Here is a 25082-nt window from a genome sequence, read left to right on the forward strand (position 1 = left end):
GAGAAATATACTTTCTGGGGATAGATGTAAATACACAGCCACATACACATAGACACAGACGCTGCTGTGCAAAAGTCTTGCACCACCCCTCATTTCTTTATATATTTTGTTTCCAGGGAGACAGACTTTCTTGCATTTTTTCATGAGCAATTGTTCCCGGGTCTTTTTCAAGTTTTTCTTTGGGGTTTTTTCTTTCACATATTCTGTTCAGTCCTTCTACCTGACCATTTCCAGAGGTATGTTTTTTGTTTTGTTTGTTTGTTTGTTTGTTTGTTAAGCCACTGTTCACACTGACCTATGAATCATTCAAGCATAAAAATGGCACCTAACTCAAGGGACGAACCAGTGTTGTATCTGCATGTAACAGACAACCAATTTTAAATTTTATCTTTAGACACTTGCTAACAGCTTGCTGCAAAAACATATAATTTGTTCCAATTTCTTAGTTGAATCAATGAAAAATGCCAAAAAATAACAGCTTTACAGGCAATAGACATACGTATTACAGTATTTTTGTACCAACAAGGTGATTTTCAAACAGCTTTTAGCTCAAAACTCAGCATGGTGTCCAGTGTGTCCTTAAAATTTTTTGTGAAAACTGAAAAAGTGAAGGAAAACAGAAACAGTGGAAGGCATAAAAGCCCATCAACACTATGTGAAAGTCATGTTCATCAGCAAAATCCTGCCACGTGACCTGAGAGATGCATCTGGCTCTTTAGTTGATCCAGCAACGGTTTGCTGAAGCCTCATCAGATAAGGTCTCACTGGAAACAGGTTGGAAAGGCCAAATTGGTAGAACTGGACTGAAAATCAGTGGCTATACGTTTTATGGAGTGATGAATCCAAATCCAAACAGTATGCTAACGCTAAACTACCCAAGAACCCAGAGTGAGGTTAAAGCTGAGCCCCAGCCCAACAGTCAGACAGACCCTGAACTTCAACAGCTAACAAAAGGATGAGCAGTCAGGCCGCAGCTTCCGCTCCTACCTGTTCATGTTTCTACAGTAGAATCATTGTAGCGATCACTTTGAAGTCACTTTGTGCTGGTTTTGTGCTAAGAGAGGCTTTGTGTAATACTAATAGAAAGATCACATGTGTGTCCTCATCAGGATAGGGATTTGTGCTGGTGTCAGGGGCTGTAGCTTCAGGTTTATGTTTAATGGTAATTATAGAACAATGCATTTCAGGTCATTAACATAAAAATATTGTAATGAATAGTATAACAAATAACTTTTTTCTGGGAGAAATTAAGCAACAACATTACTTTTAAGAAAAGTGTTCTGTGTAACCTGTGCAATAATTACTTTTTAGAGTAAGACTGAAACACTGATCAGGACAAAGAGGGGAAATACCTCCAACATGCACAAACGTTTGACCAAACAGAATGCAATTAATTTTTCTTTCTTTGTGCTGCTTAGAGATGGTGGTGGCTCTCAAAGCAAAGTCAGTGAGAACCCATAAGAGAATCGATAAGGAATCAAATCAATGAGTGATATCCATAATGGAATTAAATTGCTGAATTCTTATCAATTCCCATCCCTGAGGAGGTCAGGGGAGCAGAAACACATGGTCGATGCTCTGTCATGGTGTGAGGTCGCTTTCAGCCAGTCGTGTTGGGGATCTTGTCAGAATTGATGGAATTACGAGCACGACGAGTGGCACTGACTTCATTTTTCAGTTGGATTCCTAACACACTGCCACTGCAGTATTCCTGGATAGAAAAAACATACCACTCAATCCTTCCACTCAATATCAGATCCTGAATAATCAGGGCCTACCTTATTTTAAAGACCTCATAGTCTTGTCACCCCAATAGACCAGTTCACTCTCAAACTGCAGGCTTACTTGTGGTTCCACGGATGGTTAAAAGTAGAATGAGAGGCAGAGACTTTAGCTTTCAGGCCCCTCTCCTGTGGAACGAGCCCCCAGTTTGGATTCAGGAGACAGACACCATCTCTACTTTTAAGATTAGGTTTAAAACTTTCCTTTTTGATAAAGTTTATTGTTAGAGCTCGATCTAATATCAATCCAAATCCAAAGAAGAGCTTTCAAAAACTAATTTTTGTCCACTGATATCTTGTTTTTTGTTGTTGTTGTTGTTGCTGCTGCTGTTGTTGCTGTTTAGCCAAATTTAGCATATGTGAAAGAAAGGGTGGACTGCTGTGTAATTATTTAGCTTGATTAGAAAAGTGTAAGGAAACCAATACCTTGTAGTTAGAGTTCCTTATGAAAGCAGTGTTCCTTTCTCCTGTTGACAATACCCAGTTCCCAAACATTATCAGCAGGGGTTGGGGTTATTGATTACATGATGAGTTTCTGTTGTTTATTTTGGTAGGTGAATCAGTCTGTTAATTAGACTGAGTTCAATTTTTTGATGATTGTTTTTACTCTTCACCTGTGTTTTTCTGGGAATCAGCTGTTAATCAGAGGCAGTGAAGACAGCTTTGCATGATTGAGGTCTGAGTAGTTAATTGAGGCGCAGTAACGGAGACCATGGAAGAGGTTTCTTTTAGTCACTGGCATTCTGTGAATATATGGATGTATAGAGTTATATATATTATAAATATAGCCATCTTTTGATCATGTCTTTCCGTTACAGGTGGAAGTGATGGGGTTCATGCAGGTGCGGCTGGAAAGGCATTAGTAAAGGATCGAATAGCAGCAGAGAGAGGAGGTGGCAGCTTGCTCCGAGGCTGTGTTTTGTTTTGTTTTATTGTAGTTTCAGTTTGTTTGGTTGAATTCCCCAGGGGCCTTTTGTTTCATTAAGATTTTTCTTAATAAATGCCACCTTTTTTGTGCACATACTCCAGCCTCAAGACCTGTTTCTTAAATATCCTTTGAAACTTTCCGGTGCCAAACAGTAACCATCGCCCCTTGCATGCAGTCTTGGCAGAATACATAGACTTTTTGGCCAGTCCATTAAAACAGTTAATTCCTCTGCAGGGCATATTGTTTGTCAGATAATTTCACTAATATGCACTGAAAGGGACCAACACCAGAAACAAGGCACAGTTCAGTGCCTCATATTTGTTGAGGTGATGGCTAGTCATTTGTGTTGACATCGTCCCTTCATATTAAGCAAACTATATCCCCAAGTTAAAGCTCCAATAATGATTTAACAGTTGGAATATATGCATTTTAAACTGACATACAGTTGTCTAAATGGGGTTTGAGCTTTAGAGCCAAAACTCTATTTTTAGAAGGCTATAAATATGTTTATTTTTTTTTATATAAATTGAGCTTTTTAACATTGAAGCCTGTGATAATTAGCCTCCTAGCATACTGTACTGTTGTGGAGCTAAACAGTCAACAATTTTAAATTCAATATTGAATGCTAATGTTGTCTTGTGTCTGCTGGGTGTTCTTAGACCAGCAATTTTCTTTATGAAATTAAATGAAGTTAACAACGTTCTAACTTTAAAACTTGTGCTGTCCCATCAGGCTGAAATGTTAAATAGTGTTCAGTTTAAGGTTAATCTCAAGCAACCAACAGTTAAACAAAATAACCAAGGTTCATTGTTGTTTTCCACACCATGTCAGATGGAGTTAGCTCAGACAGCACTGAGCTGAGAACGCTTATGCGATGTGGATGAAGCAAAGTGGAACGTAGCGTTGTTCAGGCAGATCGCTGCAGTGGCGTTTGCATTAGCTGATGTGCCTAAGTTGGATCGTTCATGCGTCAGAATCGCTGTCTCACTCACAGAAAGCAGTAACAATGTATCTATAATAATGTATCATTTTCATGCAGGTGTACAGCACAAGCGCTATGAGACGGCAAGTCTCGCTGTTTCTCTCCTCGTGCACGTCCTCGATGTTCTTCTTATATTTTTGCTCCTTTTCATTTATTGTACATCTTTGTTGTTGCTCATTTTCTGTGATACTTCCTTCAGAGCAGAGCCATTTCAACTAATTGTAACAATATAACCGTTTGCTAAAAATGGTCAACTTTGACAAGTGTCTCTAGCTCATGTAGTAAGACATCTTAGCCTCTTTTTTTTTTCAGTCGAACTACGTGCCTTGCGTACTTTTGAATAAAAATCTTTCCCACTGCAGCTTTAATGTCACACTAGTATAATTGTCGAAGTGTTTCAAGTGCATTAAATGTCTTTGAGACCAAAATAGTCACACAGTAGCCTTTCACTGTCCCTGCACAGAGAGTGTAGCATAAATTGGAGCTTTTCCTATGTGCTGGCATTTTATCTGGCTGTTCAGTTTGACATGAAAAGCTAATTAACTTTCACAGCCTTCTTTTTTTTTTCTATGAGAGTTGCTAAGTGATAGTTTCTATGAATTCATATTAGTCCAGAATTGAAGCAAGAAATTATGAGGAACAAGTTTTCTTTAATGCACTTTTGCTTTTTTATTTTTATTTTTTGCAACTAAAATAATGAGAGTGATCTGAAGCACTAATTATAAAGATCACTGTTGGTACGCTGAGGTGAAATATTATGTTGTGCTCCACAGTTTTCCCCTTATTGCACCATGTATCACACTACAAGTTTCCCAATGTACTGGAGCATCTATAAGTATCAAAGAAGGCCATACAGGGGCAATTCATTTCTATTTTCAGAATGCCAATTATTGTGCACAGCAGCAGCTTTGGCTATTGAGCCAGCCGAAGTCAAACTGTTGTAATACATTATTATCTATTTCAACCTGGTGCGGTGGGGAGATTCTCACTGCTGGATTTTCATCAAAAGAGATAGCCTGCTGAAAATGTAATTCACTGTTTTAGTATAAATCAATAAGCCTCGAGAATCTATTCCCCCATTCCACCTTTATGTTAATATAAAAGAAATGCTCAAATAGAACTTTAATTCACCACATGGACTTTCAGACTGTTTAATAGCCCCAATTTTATCCATAACTGCTCAATTGACACTTAAATCTCAAGCCCATCTTAATTTGGCTTCTCCTGACAATTAGAAGTTCTACTTCTCTTTAGCGCCAAGGCTACTGTGACCCATATTAATGGTGATTTATAGGCTATGCCAGTCTAACAGTGATCCATCTATTAAGAATTATATCCCATTTGATCCTTATTGCTCTGTTCTTCCTCCAAAAAAGAAAAGTCGTGCCTACATGTAACGCAGCATATTTGAATATCCTGGAAGCTGTGTATAAGTAAGCAGATGGAAAACATGTTAAAAAATGAACATGTGAAAGAGCTTAAAGTGAAAGCTAATTTTGTTAGAGCGTTAGAGGACACTCAGATGGTTCTGATGGGGGATATAAATCCTGATGGACTCCCATCTGAGTGTATTCATTAATCATGCGTCTCATTGGCGAGGCTCTGATTTGCCACTGAGACAGATGAAGATGAACTCAGCAATATATTTCTCATCATAACACAACCCTCGCATAAATATTAATAGCATATTTTCAGCTGGTGGGCATGAATCATTTTTCAGACAGGGAATTTTAAGAGCTATCCATGCGTGTCCAAGAACAGTATATAAGCAAGCAGTTGTGATAAACAACGGCGCTTTAAGGCAACAATGAAGCGAGAGTCCTAACTGTAAGGGAGATTTTAAATCTCTTTATCGTGCTTACTTCAGACAAACTTCTGTCGATACATTTTTTTATTTAACCTTACAGCTTGTCAACATAAACATCTTTAATTGCTCGAGTGCATGCTACCACTGAAGTTTAAGAAGCTGTCATTTTGAATCAGTTAGATATTGTTTTTGTTTATTTTTCAAGATATCTGGAAAATATTGCAGCCAATGTTTTAAAACTGATAACAAATTAAGCTAACTGGGAAGCTGTGATAGCTTTCTGCTACAGTGGATATTTTTATATTAACAATGGCTTATCAGGGACTGCGTAATGTAAAAGGAGTCATTTAAGCAGTTCTCTTTGGCCTTGCGGTTTTCATTCGGCACTTTTAGTTCGGTTTTTTTGGTTGCTGCACATTTCCTGCTATTTTGGTTGACTTTAATTGACCTCTTTTTCAGGCACAGCGGGCAGCCAAAACAGCACATTTTACTCCACCCAACACCCCCCTTCTCTCTCTCTCACATACACGGCCAGTTTATTAGATACACCTTGGTAGCACTGCTGCCGTCTGCTGCACACCCATGATACAAAGATCATCACAAAGGTGCTCCATTGGATTGGGATTTTTGGACTGTGGAGCTCATTTAAGTACAGTGAAGTCATTGTCACCTTCAAGAGAGCAGTTTGATTTTATTTTTGGCTTTGAGGCATGGCGTGTTATTCTGCTGCAAGCACACTTCTTATGATAGGTACAGTGTGATCGTAAAGAGAAGGACATGGCCAGCAACAACTCCAGGTAGGCTGTGGTGCCAAGAAAATATCCGCCAATTATTAATTATTATCTAAAATATACAGAACACTTTCTAAATTAGATGAATCAATATCCCTTCCTACTGCAAAGTGGGAAGCAGATTTATCAGTCAACCTAGACCAAAACTTCTGGTCTCAGATTTGCTTAAAAACTTTTAAATTAATTAAAAATCCCAGTCTGCAATTAATACAATACAAAATACTTCATAGAGTGCACTATACAGGTCATCGGATGTTCAAGATGGGCTTTACATCTTCCAAAAACTGCTCACACTGTCAAGGCAATACACCAGACAATTACATCCACGCTCTTTGGTTCTGTCCACCAGTGCAAAAGTTTTGGCGCGAGATATGTGAAGACTTATCAAAGTGTCTGAAATGTAACATTCCAACTTCCCCCTTAGTGTGTCTACTGGGCAGCTTAGATAATGTCACTTCAGAAAAGAATATAGCCCATATGATCTTCACTGCCCTATGCATAGCCAAGAAAACAGTCCTCATGAACTGGAAAAATAAAAATAATCTTAATTCTAACCAATATAGAAATTATCTATTAGATTGCATTAGTCTTGACACAGCCTCTGCCACCACATCAGATCAATTGCTCTGGGCTCCTTTGATCAGCTCCATCACCTAGTGGGGGTGGGGGGTCATAGTTTGGTCCCGCCTTCACTGTTGAGATTGGTGAGGGGGTAGGGACAGGCTTAGGGCGTCGGGGGGTTCCCCGGAGGCATCTTCCTTGGGGGGCTCAACCCGGGGTAGCGGTCACGTCCGGTTGGGGGCTCTGTTGGCTCTCAGGTGACTGTTTCCTCGCGGCTGCGTGCAGCGGGGCTAGGGGAGGGTCTGTGCTGACGGACGTGGGTTACTGACCTGGTAGCCTGGCTGCCCCTGGGTGGGTCCGGGATGGGCGTGAGGTTCTGGGGGCGCTCCGTCTCTGGGCTGGGGCCCGGGCCGGGCCTCGGGGGCTTGGGTCCTGGTTGGTGTGTTGCCGGGGTTGTGGGCGGGTGGGTGCATGGGGGCCCGGCCCTGGAGCAGGGTGCCGCCGGTGCGTCGAGCCGCCTGGGGGGCTCTTCAACTGGTGGGGGGGATGGTCACATCTTGCAGGAGCTTTCTTCTCTTCAGGAACTCTCTGCAGGAGGGGGAGATACAGGAGAGGTGGAGGAAGATCTCAGCCTGGGCGTTTACCGTCTTATGTAGTCTGGAAGATGTGTGGATGGTGGGGTGGGTGCAGTTTTCTCTGTGGTGGGGTTGGGTGGACTGTCCAGGGCTCTGTGGAGCCGGAGGGCGCTACTGCACTGGGCCCCGGTCTGATGGGCCTGGGCCCCCCTTCCCTGGCGGGTCGCGAAGGGTGGGAGTGCCTACTGGGGTCAGCGGGGGAGCTGGCCCCAGGGAGGGGTTACCTGCCCCTCCCTTCCTTCCCTCCCCATCTCCAGCTGCCTCCCTCTTCCCGCTCCTCCACAACCACCCACACATGCAGGGCCTTGGAGTGGGGGTATGTCACCAGGGTGCAGAGGAGGCTACCCCCCCCCCCCCCCCCCCTGTCCCCTTCTGGCTGCCTCTGCCTCAATTTTATCCCACAACTTAGACATTCACATTACTCACACTCTCATTACACATACATATAGGATCTTGGGGGTGGGCACAATCACGGAGTCCAAATTACCATCAGGGTGTATACCTCACCCCTGACGTCGTTGCCCACCTCTCAATTTTAAATACACTTAGTCATTGAGGGCTAGCAGGAGGGACTATGCGCTTACCTGCTGCTCCTTGGCAGGTAGCTCCATGCCCTCCTGGGTTTTAATTGCACCTTAGAACACACATGCATCAACACTACAATGAGCGGGTGGAGGGAGGTTTGGAGTCTTCTCCCACCCCCATTCTCTGCGACCTGCTGGAGCGGGGGGGCTAGTAGGAGGAGTTGGCCGTCCGACTGCGGTCTGGGGTGTGGGGCCTCCCTGCTGCTGCGGAGTCGGGGTGGTCTGCCTCTCCCCACCGCAGGGAAAAGGGAAACACCACCTGGGTCTGGGTGCAATTCCCCCCTCCAGGGGCAAGGGTACCTAGACCCGGTTTGTAGAGTACGCTTGGGGAGTGTGATTGTGTGTACAGCGTCTCTTTATGTCTGTCTCCACGTTGGTTGAGTGTGGAGTAAATGCATATGAGAGCATGAGGGTGGGAATGGATGTTTGTGTCTGTGTGTGCCTGTATGTCTGTGTCTATATGTCAGGTTGGGTATCAGACGCCACCTCTCTGGGGACACCTCAGGCCCTCCAAGGTTTGGAGGCCTATCTCCACCCACCACCACTTCCCCTGCCGGTGGCGGACTCCCTCAGGTGTCGGTGTGTTGGTGGTTCTTTGTGTCTGGGGGTGGGCGTCCGGGTACACACCGGCTCACTCCTTGGCGGCCGCTTGTCGGGGCCTGGGGCCTGGGGCTCGCTCGGGCCCCTTTGGAGGTGGGGTGCCCCCGGCCTCTCGGCCTGGGGCTCGGTCACTCAGGCGCAGCTGGGGGCCGGCGGAGCTCACGGGCGCGTCACTGCAACTCCCCCTGACTTCTGCTCCGCGGCTGCTGGGCAAGCCCTCATCTGGGACTCTCCTCAGCTCTTACTGGAACAGTGGCGCGGCTGCCCCTCTGTTGGTCTTCCATGGTCTCTTGTGTTCTGGGGGCCTCTGGATGTCTGGAGTTTTGATCTCCTCCATACCCACTTCACACCCTGGAGGACGGGGCTGTGGCCCCCCCACACTCCCTAGCAGATCATTACATGGAGAAACCTTTGGAATGCAAGCATGCTGATCCACACAGGTATGCACACATGGGTATTCACAGACACGGACTAAAGCTTTCTTGGCTGCTGCCTCAAAGCACACTGTGCGCTGTCTATCTTGCGTGCTGCACAATATCGTTTATTATTTAGTAAATATTGATATCTATGACTAGCTAGTTTATTGTGATGGTGCTTTGTTTTCTCTATTATTATGTTGCTCTTTGTTGTTTGCTGTCTCCTCTGTTTGTTTTTGTTTGTTTGTTTGTTTTTTTTTCTCCATACAGGTGACCCAGGAGTTCTTTTTTTTTTTTTTCTCTCTCTTCCCCCCCCTTCTCACCGTCTCTTCTCCCCTTTGGTTTTCTTTCTTTCTCTCCCCCTCTTTCTCTCATTCATTCCCCCTGTCCTATTTATTAAAAAAAAAAAAAAAAAAAATGACAAAGGATGAACTGAAGCTCTGCCATCACGTAATGTCGCATACTGCTGTTTCTGATGTCATTTAAAAAAAAAAAAAAAAAAAAAAAAAAAAAAAAAAAGAAAATATCCACCAAATCCTTACACTGCCAGCCTGACCCACTGATAGACAGAATAGAGCCAAATGTTAAATGTCACCTCAGCAGACCAGGCAACGTAGTTCCAGTCATTTGTTGTACAGTTTTGGTGAGCCTGTGTAAATTGCAGCCTCTGTTTCCATTTTTTAGCTGACAACAATGACACCTGGTGTGGTCTTTTGCTGCTGTAGGTAATCTGCTTCAAGGTTTGACATGTGTTCAGAGATGCTCTTCTGCATACTTTGGTCGTGGTTATTTGAGTTACTGTTGTCGTCCTATAGAATGAAGGCAGCAGTATCAGTATGTTAGCCTCACCTCTAACTCAATGGCAAGTGGGATAAGCTCATGATGGATGGATGGATGGATGGATGGATGGATGGATGGATGGATGGATGGATGGATGGATGGGTGGATGGGTGTTGTCTTCCTATCAGCTTTAAGGAGTCAAGTCATTCTCTTTTGATGTCTGGCATCCATAACAACAACAATTTAAATTTTATCGCACTTTTAAATTAAAAAGTTTTTCTCTTTGCACACAATAACAGATTGTTTTCATAAAAAATCATAAATTACCAGGGTCAGTATTATTAGCCCTCTGAAAAACTGATCCTTTTATTGAGCCACAGCAAAAAAAAAACCCACTGCTGTGTAATGATGTGCTTTAACGTTGCAATGCTCAAAGTGTGTAAAACCAAGTTAAAACCGATGGTTAGCGATCAATTTAAACTATAAAAGTATAAAAACTTCAAGCCATTTTGGACTTGAGAAAAAGAATTGTTGATGCTCATGAAGAAGAGATGGATATACAGTTATTGCCGAGTTTCCAAGTGTCAAGAACTGAAGTGAGAACTATCATCAAGAAATTCAAAGAGGACCACACAGTACAGGATAAGCCTGGCAGAAGTAGGCAGCAAAAGATTTTAAAGATTCTGGAAAACAGCTAGTGAGAGATGTGTCTAAAGACCCCAAATTAACTTCCAAGACATTAGTGAATGACTTGTCTAAGTTGGAAATCTTAGACTCAAAGAAGACAATTGCTAGAACGCTGCACAGGAATGGACTGTGAGGTTGCAGACCGAGAAAACCTTCACTTGTGCAGAAGACTGAAGTACAATATGAATTAATTCAATTCAATTCAATTTTATTTATATAGCGCCAAATCACAACAAAAGTCGCCTCAAGGCGCTTCATAGATACAGAGAAAAACCCAACAATCATATGACCCCCTATGAGCAAGCACTTTGGCGACAGTGGGAAGGAAAAACTCCCTTTTAACAGGAAGAAACCTCCGGCAGAACCAGGCTCAGGGAGGGGCGGGGCCATCTGCTGTGATTGGTTGGGGTGAGAGAAGGAAGACAGGATAAAGACATGCTGTGGAAGAGAGACAGAGATTAATAACAGATATGATTCAGTGCAGAGAGGTCTGTTAACACATAGTGAGTGAGAAAGGTGACTGGAAAGGAAAAACTCAATGCATCATGGGAATCCCCCGGCAGCCTACGTCTATTGCAGCATAACTAAGGGAGGATTCAGGGTCACCTGGTCCAGCCCTAACTATATGCTTTAGCAAAAAGGAAAGTTTGAAGCCTAATCTTGAAAGTAGAGATAGTGTCTGTCTGTTAAAATTATGCATTCTGTAATCGTGTCCTTTGGTTAGATGACATGAAACTTGAGCTCATTTTTGTGTGTATAACCCTATAGTGAAACACGGTGGTGGTGGTATTATGCTGTGGGCTGGGTCTGGAACTGGGAATCTCATGAAGATGGAAGGAATCACAAAGAGAGAAGGATACGTGAAGACTTTGAAAGGAAACCTCAAGCATCCAGTAGCAAAACTGGGTCTGGGTCGTCGCTTTGTCTTCTGTGACGACAATGGGCCAAATATACGTCACTCCTAGTGAAGGACGACATCCAGAAGTTCAAAATGAATGTTACTGACTGGATTGAGCATCCAACGTCCGTGCCAGAGGACCATCAAAATTGAAGGAAGTTCAGAGATGTGTTAGACATGTTGAAAGGTACAACAAAAGACTAAAGGTTGTTATCCAGCAAAAAGGATAAACAACTGACTGTTAGCATCAGGGGAGCTAATAAGCTTGACCCTGGTAGTTTTTGGTTTCTGTGAAATCTTTTTTTGTTTCTGTGTGTAAAGTTAAATGATGTAATCCTCCGAAATAAAACTGGGATGTTTAGAAAAGCTGTGTTACCTTCCAACCCCAAACGGTGGAACGAGCTTCCTTTAGAGATTAGACAGGCCACTTCTTTATCTGTTTTTAAGTCACTCTTGAAAACCCACCTCTTTACCTTGGCCTTTGACACCACGTCAGATGTTGGTTTTTTATTTTTATTTTAGTTGTTTTTAGGTGATTCGATGCTGTTTTATCTTGTTTTTGCTTTAACATAGGGCTGTTTTAATTTTATGTCTTATGTGTTTTATTTATTTAATTTGCTGTTTTTTGTTATTCTATTGTTTTAACTTATTTTCTGTACAGCACTTTGTTCCTGTGCTGGGTATTTTAAAGTGCTTTATAAATAAAATTGGATTGGATTGGAACCCTTGACTTTTAACCCCCTCTGATACTGAGCCAGCTTACTGCAGCTTCAAGTATTTAAAACTCATATTTTTTTCTGTTCTTATCCTTTCTTATGGGAGCTGGTTTGTCATTCGACCTCATTATTCAGTCTGATGTTGTAGTCGCGTCACATGTTTTCTGCAGGTCTTTTGTATTCATCTGTTGGTTTTTTGTAATTATGGATCATTTTGATCTCCGTTCAGATGCGGGTGACATATGAAAACATATGTTTATTTAACGGTTGAATATTCTATAAACCGGCGCTCAATAGCCTGTAAATATGTGTCAATCTCATTCACACTTCTCACCATTTTGTGACAATTATTCTGCGGCTGTTGTGTTTTTTCTGGTTTTGGCACCCGAAAATGAAATTCCAATTCATAATCCTGCATTCGGTGCCACCATTGAGTCAATTGTTTTTTCCTTTCAGTGAAACAGCTGTCAATGAGAACAACACCAGACCTGCTTGAATAATTGAAAAAACTCTGAGATGTTGGCAGCGCAGCATTGTTAAATTGTAAAGCACTGTTAAGCCTTTAAAGACGGCTGAAAAATTCAGAAAATTGCTTCATTTTTGATGTTTTCACTGATCTATATTATTGAGCGCATAACAATGATGTAAGGAATGGCGAAAGCATCGCTCGTGCATTGATCAGAGGGGCGTGTGGTTGTTTGTGTCGTTGCAGGTGTATGACCACGAGTACAAAGCTGTGGTGGATGGCGTGGAGACAGACAGTACAATGGAGATAGACCCAGTTCACCGCGTTGAAATATTTAAGATGGGAAATGGGAGTGAGGAGATTCTCGAGGTCCACGACTTCAAAAATGTAAGTAAAGGTTAAACAAGGCCATGTAAGCTTTTTTTTTCTTTTGATGAAAAACTGAAGCTGTACCCATGTCTTCTCGTCAGCAGAGGATGTTGTATGATGTTCACATCCTGCCCTTTTTTAAGAGACAATTGACAACATTTATCCTTTCTTGAAATCCTATTTTTCTTATTTCATCCTTTGTCACTCTGGATGGGAAAAAAGATGGTACAAACCTTTGAAACATCACACAGACAGAGTGATGGAAATCATTCTCACTGAGGTGTTCACGGGAGGATCAAAAACACAATTGCAAAAATACAGCACTTATGGTATCAGTAATTGATACTAAAGCAGCAGCGCACAAGGAGATTTGTTATGTGACTTTGTGCACACACACAGCAACCCAGAGCGAAGAATTCAGACCCCCATAAAAAAATCGCTTTCTTCCCACTAATTCTATACACCAACTTTTTCACAGTACAGAGACAAACGCTATTAAGAAACCCGTCTCTATTTGTTTCTCGCACCTTTTTCAAATGCAATTTTGTCTCCAGCCGAACTCATTAACTTACCTTTCATTCCTAAATCCTGCTCGACTGTGCAGGAGGTTACACATGCTGCACCTCGGAGTAGAGAGTGTGCTGCTTGGCTGGGTAATGAATGCTCTTACTCTCACACCATTATTTACTGTGAAATGTTGAGTTGCCAGGCTGAATGTTACAGGATACACCTCATCCAAAACAAAAACCTACGCTGAATCGTTATTGTTTTTGTTACAATGGGCTTTGTGAATCTAAAATGGCTATATGACAGAAACCAGCACAGCACCGGAAAACTTTAACCCCTGCAATCAGTCTCTCTATTTCCTTCTCTCCCTCCCTGAGCCCACTCTGTGTTTGCGTGTGGGTGTATGTGTGTGCGTGTTTGTGGCCCACATACATAAACATGCGTGCCTGTTGCTTGTTCCACTTCCTGTTAGTGAAGCACATCCCCCGAGGAGATTTGTTTGATTCAGTGCTCCACCATGGAAGACTAAGTAACAAGCGAGTGAGCAGAATAATTCAAACCTCATTGTGACAAAAATCTCAGAGAAAATTTACAATTGGTTATACTAAGTGGAAGCTTTTGCACTGATGTTAGAATTGATTTTGTTTAATACAAAAAAGGGGAATGTCACATGTTATTACACAGACCAAAGCCACCTTTAAAACAATCTCCATCAAGCCCGAGGGCTGTGTGATGAATGGAAAATGAGGGGATTATACCACCAGGACTGTGAACCATTAGACTCATTTTAACAGGAGAGGAAGGAAAAATGGAGAAAGAGACATCCTGAGAGGGAATTACCAGGGTCGTTTTCACGTTAAAACGAAGTGAACAACTGAACCAAAGAACATTTAGGCAAACAGAAATTTGTTTCTGCACAAGGTTTCAAATTGGTGTTTCAATTTTATCTGCACAACAAAGCAAAGGTATAATAAAGTGAGAACAGAGTCAAAATTGGAGCATGTTAAGTAGCCATTGTGTTAAAGTTAAGTTTACTTTCTGTTGGTGTGTTCTGTTATCTCTCCAGTTGCATGATGTGTGATTGCTTTCCTTCAAACTCAACGACAGAGTTCCTTAAGAATTCTCTAAATTTTTGACATAATGATGCAAAAGTCCATCCAGCCATTCACTTCCGCGACCCTGAAAAGGATAAGCAGATGGATGATGCAAAAGTGAGGCTGCCCAAGTTTTCCAACTACAAAGGCTTCAAACAATGCTCAGGTAATGTGGCCTTGCCTGTAAAGAACAAAGAACCACGCTTATTGTTTCCTGACATTTAACAAGAAATTTCAACAAATCTTTAATTTAATTCATGGAAACACGTGTGTGTGTGTGTGTGTGTGTGTGTGTGTGTGTGTGTGTGTGTGTGTGTGTGTGTGTGTGTGTGTGTGTGTGTGTGTGTGTGTGTGTTGTTTCAGATTGATCCTGTTGCTTGTTAGGTGTAGATTTACAAGAATAAAAAGGTTTTGTAAATACATCAGAAAATATCAGCAGCAATGTGAAGGTCAAGCAGTTCAGCAGTTCAGCACTGCAGAGACCTCTACAATCCTTCTTTGTTAAAGCACCTTTGGCAGCAATGGCAGCCTGGAGTCTCGTTGGAAATAATCCTAGAAGTCTGGCACACCTTTCTGTTAAAAGTCACTCTTATTCTTGCAGGCAGAATCTTTAAAGTTCAACCAAGTTGGATGGAAGGAGTTGGTGCGCAGCCATTTTTCACGTTTCTTCATAAATGCTTAGTTCTATGCGGTTCTAGCCTCAGCTCTAGTTAAGCTACTTCAGGACTTTCAAACTCTTCTTGAAGCCTGCTTCAGGTTGTTGTCTAGATAAAACATAAATCTTCGCCCAAATTTGAGACCCTGAGGACTCTGGAAAAGGCCTTCACTTAAAATTGACCCATATTTTCTACATTAACCTTTTCCTTTTGCCTGACTTATGTTCTACTCCCAGTTGCAGCACAATCCTACGACCACTGTGTTTGATAGCAGCACGGGCAGGTGTGCGAATTTTCTAATTACGTCAATTTAGTTCACAATTAGTTCAGGTAATTACAGTGGACTCAATCAAACTATTGAAGCAGCAATGATAAAAGTCAACTGTGGAGCTCAACAGTGGTATTACAAAAGATCTAAATGCTTAAGCAAATGGGATATTGTGTTCTTAATTTTATTCTCGTGGGATACTGTGTGGGGAACTGAATTCACTCTGAGATGATTCCGAGCCAACAAAATAATCTGTAAATCTTCCAAGCGTCAGAAAACTTTAAGAAAGCACAATATATCCCTAGACTGTGAGAGGAAACCATAAGCAGAGCCGTCTGAAACAAGGGTGAGCAGCGTTTTTCCCTCATTTACCACCTGACCTTCATCAGGCAATGCACACCCTAAGCTATAACTCCCGCCAGCTTCGCAAGTATTTCCACATCTGACTTGGCTCAAGTTCAGACTGCAGAAGTTGTCAGTCATATGTTTTAACTTCTTATTTTCAAATAGTACTACCCTAGTTCAAGGTTGCCAGCATCCATAAATCACCACAGATGCTGGAAGCAGCAGCTGGCGAGTGCAGCCATTCTGTAATATTTATGTTAAAGTTGTGTTTTTAACAGACACTTTCTCTCAGTGTTTACTTTTTCTTTAATTCCTCTGCAGTTAACCATCAACGTCCCGGTCAAAACCTAATCTTGGTGACACTGTCCAAATGACTGATATATTAATATCTAACAATAATACCAGGAAATCAGTACCCTCCATCAAGTCTGATGTGGATGTCCTTGACTTCACTTGAATTCGTGCTGGCTATGGCAACAACATGACTGTTTCATTGCAAATTTGGACCAGTTTGACAGAAGTGTTCTTATTTGGACAAATATCTGCAAAACATGTGTTATTGTACTACTGAAGGCTGAATCACAAAATGAGTCAAATGGGCAAAAGCAACAAAAACGATGGAGAAAGACAGATCAATCATAACTTGTTGAATTTGTAACCAATTTTCGAGAAATTTGTCAAAAAAGTGTCAGATATATATTTATGCTAAATGATCTATGTGTCGTCATACAAAAATCTTAACTTGATAGTAAAAGTAATATTTCTCTAATGTAATCCTTAAAAAAAAATGTTCCGCAGCTGCTTATTTTTTGTGATATATTTCTGCTTCATCAACTATAAAATGTCCAAAAAAAAAACCTGACAACATCAAGCCCCTTGTTAAAAATTAGTTCTCTTTTTCAGGTTCGACTTGAAAAGGCAGCTTTAGACGAGCCATTTGGCTCAAAGTTTCGTGTCCTCACTGCTGCTGTCCTTGAATGTCTTCTAACGTCTATCTTTTGGCAGCCTGCACACAGCAAGTCAGCCTCAACAGTCCTGTAAAGCTTCTGTGGCTAAACTTCAGGCACATACCACAGTCAACATTTTGACAGATAATTTAAATAATTTAGGAGTACTTTACACAATAAAACACGGAGCAACATAATCACATCCAACCTTTCTGTTTATAAGATGCTGTTTTGTACGTTTTTACTTCTTTTGTTTCATGTTAGCCAGTCGTCTTTGCAGATAGCCTTTAACCACGAGGATGTGTTGGTCAGAGGGGAATTTAGAAGAAAAAACCTGTCTTTTTTTTTGCTATACGGTCTACTGCCTCCTCTTCTCACAGCAAATAAAACGGAAGCATCAAACCTCGCCTCCAGCACTCATCCATCGAAAATTTCTTTGGAGCACTTTTGAAATTCATGACTGCAGGAAAACTTTTGATGAAGTTGTGGATAGCCTACGGTAACATAGCATCCTGCTTGGATTTCTGTGATTGACTGTGATGTCTGGATATTGTGAGGTGGACTATCAGTAACAACAAAACGTGAAGAAATCTTTAAAATTTAGAGGTTTCTTTGTTTTAGACTCATACAGGTCCACCTTGGATAGTGCCACACTGATAACGTGTAATGTATTGTGCAGGCTGTATTTAATATTTTAAACGAGATATAATTGTCATGCCGTTTAACATTTTCATGTTCCATCTCGTAAAAGGAGAGTTGCATAGTTCATGGGTAAGAAATGTCACATAATTACAGACGTTTTTGCAGGTAATGTGAAGGCATCGCCCAGACTAATGCCAGCTGACATTTGAATGAGCTGAATGATGCATGCTGTTACATGTTCTCTATTCTCTTGATAAAACTTAGATGAGCATCTTGCACGTGGATACACCAAGTGGATCTTTCAATGTTGTCTGTTAAAATGGCATTGCTTTCCCATTTCTCAGCCCTATGTTAATGTGTCTTTCTTCATTTTCTGGTTGACCAAGCCCAGTAATCAGTGTATCTCATCACAACATCGCCCTCTTTTCTAGCGCTGCAGCTCCCCAACACAGTAGATCCAAATTAAACAGAGACTCATCACAATAAAGCCCGGCATAAACATAATGCTTTTGTGCTTGAGACTATTATTGCCCCATCCTTTTTCCACACAGATGAAATTACATGCAGTAGATTATGACAGCCATCACTTTGTATCGTGTCTCGTACAGCTGGTATCTGGCTCTCGGAGTGACAGCACCGCTGAAAATATAGAAATAGCACCCACATGGTCAAGTTAACCAATTCAAAGGAGATGTCATAGCAATCACCGTGTAAGTGTAATTAAATTTAGATTGAATCAAGTCCATTTTCATGGTACGGCTCATACAATTTTTACTTGATGCGAGTTTAAAGCAGCTGTGGCAGATGTAGATCCCGCCGTCTGTTCTAATACTGTGTGCTGAACGAGCAGCTCTCTGCAGAAAATAAATTGGATACAATCTGATCTACTGAAAGTCTTTCAAACTTATTCCGGCTGAATATCTTAGATTAACATACAATAGCGGCGAGAGGGAATTAACAGATCTTTCTCGCCTATTGAGGCTCTGTGTGTCAGACTGAAAAGAGCCACGGTCCACATGGTGGAGGATCATCAGTGGAGCTGAAGAGAGTGACTCCACACTTGACTGCGCAGATTAAGAGAGTGACAGGGACCTATGACTGGCTAATTCAATGGGGGCAGTCTCTGTAGAAAACACTTCATTCTCAACAATGTCACTTGGCTCTCCTGTGTGATATATCCTGCTATAAAGCATTACCGAGCCACAGTGGAACACCCGCTACCTTTCTATTTCATTCAGCTTGAAAGCAAAAGCTGCATTGCAAGAGCCAAGCAGACATCAATTTATGCCATGACATAAAAGTAAAAAAAAAACATGAAGAAGAAGATCAAAACACACCTCTTTGTACTCATTAGGTTTTAACTTTTTAACAGCTTTGATTATCGGCAAAAAGCTGAGCATTTTAAAATGATTGCCTCAGTTCATATGAGATATCCACATCACAGACGGCTACTGAATGATACATATATCTGAATTCCTGAGTATCCCTTCATTTCTTTTTCTTTTTCAAAGGGAATCACTGGGATCCGGTTTGCTGAACATCAGAGGTGCTACATCAGGGCCCAAACTAAGAAACTACCCGCAGTGGCAGAGGTGGAGACTGAAGACACGGAGTTGCTGGTATGCCTCCTCTCTCTGTTGCATGTAGCTCGGACTCTCTTCGGTCCCGCAGAGGCTGTCATGCATACTGCAGGGAGATAACCAGAGTTGAGCACCGCAAGCGCCACACAAATCCTCGGCCTGTCCATCTTGTCCTATCTCCCCCAACCCTCTCACTGAAGAAAAACCTAGGGTTTGTGGTAACTGTAAAACCGCCTGAAAGCTACCCGAAAACCCATAGTCTCTTTGTGGCTCACATCAAATGGTGTTTGCTGTCAATCCTGAGCCAAATATTAATTTTTAATCATCTCCTCCAAAGGCTTTACCCAAATAGCCTAAAGGGGGAAGGGTGGAAGAGAGGTCTGAGGGAGAGGTAAACCATTAATATTATATATTTTTTAAAGCTGTTTTCTTTGCAAAACTCACAAGGCTCCCTCTCCAGGTTTAGAGTGATTTATTTTCATTTTCGGGATTCCTACAGTTATGTGTGAACTTCAGAAAAAGGAATGGAGGAAATTCAGTCAATCAAAATTCCCATTTTTTCAGTGTCACAGTGCAATTCACAGAGTGGGCTGCATGTTCAAAGAGAAAATCCTCCTCTCGAATGTCTCTACTGCTAGCATACTCTCATTTACATTTCACATTGTAGCTGAGAAGAAGTAGCTGGCAAATATCTGACGCACCCCACTCACTGCCTTATTTTAAAAACAGAATAAGGCAATTGTCAGACCACTATTGGTTTTAACTTTAAGAACACAAGCTGTTACACCCCAAAAAAACCAAACACTGTTTTGTTTTAAATTCTTCTCATCTTTATAATGTCTGATCTACGTTTACAGATACTAATTGCCCAGGCAGCACCATATGTCCGTGCCATCTCTAGCTTCTTTTGTGCACTGTGAAGCCTAATTGGCTTACCGTAATTCACAGCTCCAAAGTAAATCATCTAAGGCCAGCAAAGTGATAGGACACATACCAGTAGTTAAGGAAGCCTTTCAATAAAGTAATGATTCGTTTCTAAGCTGCGGCTTGCATGAAGGTCTAATTGTAGTCTGTTCCAATCTTGCCGTAAGAGATGACACACAAGAAGAAAAGAGCTTTGACTCAACTTTCTAAGTAGTGTTAACCTGGCAGCAAACACGCAGCCCTGCCCCCTACAAAGCGTTTTTCTAAACTACAACCACAGCTAACTAATTTCATATTGCGTGTTTTGAGAATGCATTATTCTCGCTTTGATTATATGAAAAGGAAACATTTATAAAAGTAAACACAGCATATCGCTGCACTGCAGGTGGTTAAGGTGGACGTTAGTATCGCAAAATCCAACATGATGCCATGTTTACTCACTGAAAAACCCCTGAAGGAATAAAGATTTAGTTCCTCCCTATAGCTTTTGAAAAACAATTGTAGGACAATAAATTAAACCGTTTTTCTTACATGCTGGTAAAAACCACAAACAAGCTGAAAACATATTTAGTGTTGCAAAGTGGCATGTAAATATAATTCTCTTCAGCCGTGGACTTCATAATCTCTAAAGATTCTGGTGTTTGAAGGAAGATTATTGTGCTGAGAGTGAGCAGAGGAGACTGATTCCAACCTCATGTCTGCGCATTTAAATTGATGCGACAGCCAGGCGCTCGTTAGCTTACCTTAGCATAACAACTGGAAACAGGAGGAAACGGAGAGCCTGTCTCTGTACAAGCATGCAAATGCCTGCACATTCAGAAATGTAGAGCAGATTGCAAACATGGCACGTTTTACCTGGCAGAACATTTTCTCCTTGTGCTTGTGCTGCTCGCCTGGTTACCTCAAAGCAATAACTAGAAGACTCCGGGAAGGTCACGGAAAACGTGTTTTTAGCTTGCAAATTTGTAATATGTGTGTAAACTAACATGATAAGATGCCATAAACATTCGTGATCTGATATTGCACACTGATCTTTTACAGCTCACTGAAATGAATCTGTAGCTGCACACTCTGGCACGTCATCAGCTGACAGACACGACGCCGGGACTCAGCTTATCTAACTCTCTGCAAGAAGCCGCATAATTAGTCAATTCACATACATATATATTCATCAATCAATACCACATAAATGCGATACATTATTCTCTTTATGCTCTGTCCCCTCTGTACTTAAACCACTTTACACTGTGGCTAATATTTCTGCAGGTGATGATTTTATCACAAAAAAACTAGATTACACAACAAAAATACAGTAAATACCAGGGGGGCATATTGAGGTAATAAACAGTGACCTTGGCTTGACCCCACCAAAGTCTATCCTCACATTAGACAGCAGCCCCTGCTCCATCCTCTGTGAAAATCCACCCACGTGTGACCCTGGAAAAGATCAGCACAAGTTCCTCCTCAGGTGGTGAAACACATGAAGCTCACAGGGGTGAAAGCCAGCTGCTAATGGTTCCTAGCTTAACCCCACCACAGGCTTTTAGGAAAAAGGGCTCAGAGCAGCCGTGGCAGGCTTTAGAGCTGAGGTGAAAAACAATGGAAAAAACTGCGGTAAAACTGCAAGCGGCTGATAAGAAAATGCAGCCCCTGCGAGGGAGAACCAGGTGACAAACATGAATTGTTTGCCAGGATTTTTTCCTTCCCTTTTCAATTTGCCTTCTCTATGAAACGTCTGAGGGAGTAATCCCTGAGCTTCATTCCAGTTCCCCCAGTCTGACACAGGAATCGCCATCAGCCTCCCTCACTCCCCTTAAAATTGTGAATGGATGCCGTTTGCTCCATTAAACAGCCACTTAATATGGATGACCAAAGCTCGCCCAGCAACCAAAAACCTCCCACTCAGACGACAACTACAAACAGAAAAGCAGTGTGATGAGGAAACAACACCGCTGCAGAGGCTGCGAATACGCCAAAGTCCTGCGAGCGCACAGTGCGGACTGTTTTGTGTCATTTTTGTCAGTGAATGGCAGGGTGGTTTTGTGGCACTGCAACAAAACGTTCGGTTCCTGCATTTGCTGTGTTCAGTAATAAGGTCGTGTCAAGCCAGAAAATGGGAAAGCAGAATTCATCCTTACGTCTTTGCAAAATATGGGACTCGGTGATGCTGTAACAACTCACATGGCTACTGTAGTTATAGCTGGTAAATGAACCACTAACATGCTACCCAGCCGGGAACTCGCTGACACAGGAGCTTCCTTAGTCAAAAGCTGTATCATAAAATCTACTACTGTGTCATGACTTTCCTCTTTGGGCACACTTTTTCCCCAGCAGAGAAATATTTCATATTGCAAAAATCTCCCATAGAGGCCTTTTTGGACTCAGGGTTTCGCACTATCAGGACCGTTTTGTTTGTCAGTGGCGCAAAGTTGCATGGCAAAATTCCCCAAAGGTGAACAAAGCTGAATTTTTTTCCACTCGTTTACTTTGCCACATCTGCCAAAGCAAATCCACCTGGAGAGTCGTATTTATTATTGCTGCAGAATTAGCATTTTTAAATGTTGGTGTGATCGGCACCTTTAGTGCCCTTAAGCAGGCAGCAGCACAAACATGGTAAGCTGCCTGAATATGCCTGTCAACTGAAATTCCCCACCAGGTATGTTAGATTAAAAAAGAAAACTGCCAGTGTTAGGTGCAGCGTGTGAAAGCCATTGGGTATGGCGAGAAAATCTTTGTTGATCTCTGGCAAACATAGCACACACTTTAAACAATGTGTCATGTCAACAGTGTTTCCCCCCCTTGGGACACAGTGGCAGGAGAGGGTAAATTCATTAACTACAGCACAACTGGTGTATAATTAAGTTGTGCACTGTAGGCGAAAAGCATACATACACCAGGAGAGGGCTGAACAAAACAAATTACCATCATTCCCAAGGTCCAATACTTGATAAAAAAGTTGCTTGTGTCCTAATAATATATCATTTGTCAATAGCAAAATGGAAAAGCCTTTCAAAAGTGTGTATAAACTGGTGGACTGTAATCATGTTGTCTTTGTGCTTGTCAACTGGCATTTAGAAATCCCTGCCCCATGCTAAAATGCTGACCTTTACTACCTCCCCCAAGGCGCTCTCTCCTACAAGTTATTGGAGTCGTTTCTCAACTGTGAAGTCAAAGTCATGTTGCGGGCCCCGTGTCGTGACCTCCATTTACTTTCCAGAGAAGTCTGACTTGGCTTCAATGGTTAAGAGGTCCAATTAGAGAGGGCTGTTTGTGTTGCTCGAGTTTGATTTTAATTTCTGCAGCCACAGGAACGGTGAGCACACCAGCTCTGCGGCAGAGCAACCTCTCTGCTGTAACACCACCACCCCGCTACACCAGTCTTCCGAGTCATCATTAGTCTGCTGGCCGGCGCTTAAAAGTGAGGGAAAGTGTGTCGAAAGCTTGGCTGAGCACCTCCCGCACCCAAACACATTCTTTGATGTGACAGAATGCGCTTAAGCCGCCTCTTCTTCCTTCTCCTCTTCTTCGTCTCCGCAGGTCACAGCTGTGTCGTTCGAAGACAAACAAGAAGCAGCATGAAAAGCAAAATTCTAATTCATGCGAGAGTGACAGGGGCAAACATGAGGGAGGGGGCACGACCCAATATAAATGATTCTCGCTCCCACTATAGCCCCAGGATTCTACATCAAGCTTAACTAATGTGCAATTAAGCTTTAGACTGGAAGAAAATCACCTTGTAAAAACATTTGTCAAGTGAACAGTTTTTCTGTTCTGGGCTGCTAATTAACAAGGGAATGGGAAGAAGGGTTTGTTTGTGTGTGTATTTACATATACATGAAGAAAATAAATATCCTCACTGTTAAGGGAGAGCATTACCAAATCCCCTTCATATGTCTCTATTAGACAACACTGACATGTAGTCCCTATCATTAAGCAATAATAGTTTACTTTACAGCTCATGAACTACAGTATCAACAAATTAAGCCCAGTGATAGTGCTTGGTGCCAAGCGAAGCATTGTGGCGGAGGGGGAGGGAGTAAGGGAGCGTAGTTGGAGGGGTTGGTGAGGTCGTGATGTGGGGGGGGGATGCAAGGCTTTATTGTGTCTGTCACACGATATTGCAGCCACACCCGGAGTAATGAAGACCACTTCTAAAGTCATTTAAAAGTCAAATCATCACTGTCTGTGAATTTCAATGATGTATAATAGAAAGAGCATGCCGGAGGCTTGAGAAGAGGGTGACAGAGAGCAGGAGGAGGGAGTCGGGGCAGTGGGAGTCAGGAGTCGGGAAGTTGCTGTCCTCTCAGCAGACACAAAGGTGATAGATAAAATGACAAGGCTGGAGCTGCTGCTGCATGGCTCAGGGGAACAGAGTGCAAATGCATGACTATACATCGAGTGGGGCGCAGACATTTTTGCAGGGTCCGACGTGCTCTAGCTTGTGTATACATAACATATGTGTGAGTGTGTGTACTGTATGTGTTGTTTTCTAGCAGGTGGATGAGACTGGGGCCATGGATGTGAAGGTGGACGACTCCCAAGTGTGGGTTCCTGCTGAGGAGCCCATCGTTAACCCGGACTTCCTCCTTGACTCCAAGATCTGGGAGATTTGCCAGCAGCTGCCCATCCACTGGATCCATCCTTCCCCCCTGAGTGGTGAGAGCAGGGGGCATCTCTGCCTCTAAATGCAGACTATTAACACTCTCGCTGGAGGACATCTCCACAGGCCATAAGCAGGTCCATGGAGACAGCATGAGTTCCTAACCATATGAGCAGGCAGCCCAGGCTTCTCTGTTCGTGTTAGAAAAGTAGAGAGGCTGATGGTCGTGGCAAAAGGAATATTCTGATACTCTGTTTCTACAAAATTATCAGTGCAAACACAGTTTATTAAATGTATGCACTTGAAGTCTTACAGTCACAGAAAGGCTACTTTATATGATATGGTATCATACTTTACATATAAAGGTTGGATTTGGCCACTGTGATGGCACTAACTGATTAATATTTTGAGGCCTCGAGTTTGGCATTTTGCAATATTTGGGCCTTTTGGGATGTAATGGTGGACTGCTAGGTCCAGCTGTCTTCATACACTATATAAGTGCACTGCATGGCTACAGA

General features: G+C 42.2%; 1 protein-coding gene across 1 annotated transcript in view; it reads left to right on the forward strand.

Annotated features, from left to right (window-relative positions):
- tnmd (tenomodulin) overlaps window positions 1-25082 on the forward strand; it is a 69382-nt gene that overhangs the window by 34261 nt on the left and 10039 nt on the right. Inside the window, exons 3-5 of the mRNA XM_086301296.1 lie at window positions 12879-13019; window positions 18972-19079; window positions 24458-24620. Of these exons, the coding sequence (XP_086157422.1) occupies window positions 12879-13019; window positions 18972-19079; window positions 24458-24620 (412 nt within the window). The remainder of the gene's footprint in view (window positions 1-12878; window positions 13020-18971; window positions 19080-24457; window positions 24621-25082) is intronic.

Source organism: Aulonocara sp. 'chitande type north' Nkhata Bay, linkage group LG2 (assembly GCF_057382095.1).
Source record: "Aulonocara sp. 'chitande type north' Nkhata Bay isolate Kocher_YH1m ecotype deep benthic linkage group LG2, A_spYH_male_GT1.1, whole genome shotgun sequence".
Taxonomy (NCBI): Eukaryota; Metazoa; Chordata; class Actinopteri; order Cichliformes; family Cichlidae; genus Aulonocara; species Aulonocara sp. 'chitande type north' Nkhata Bay.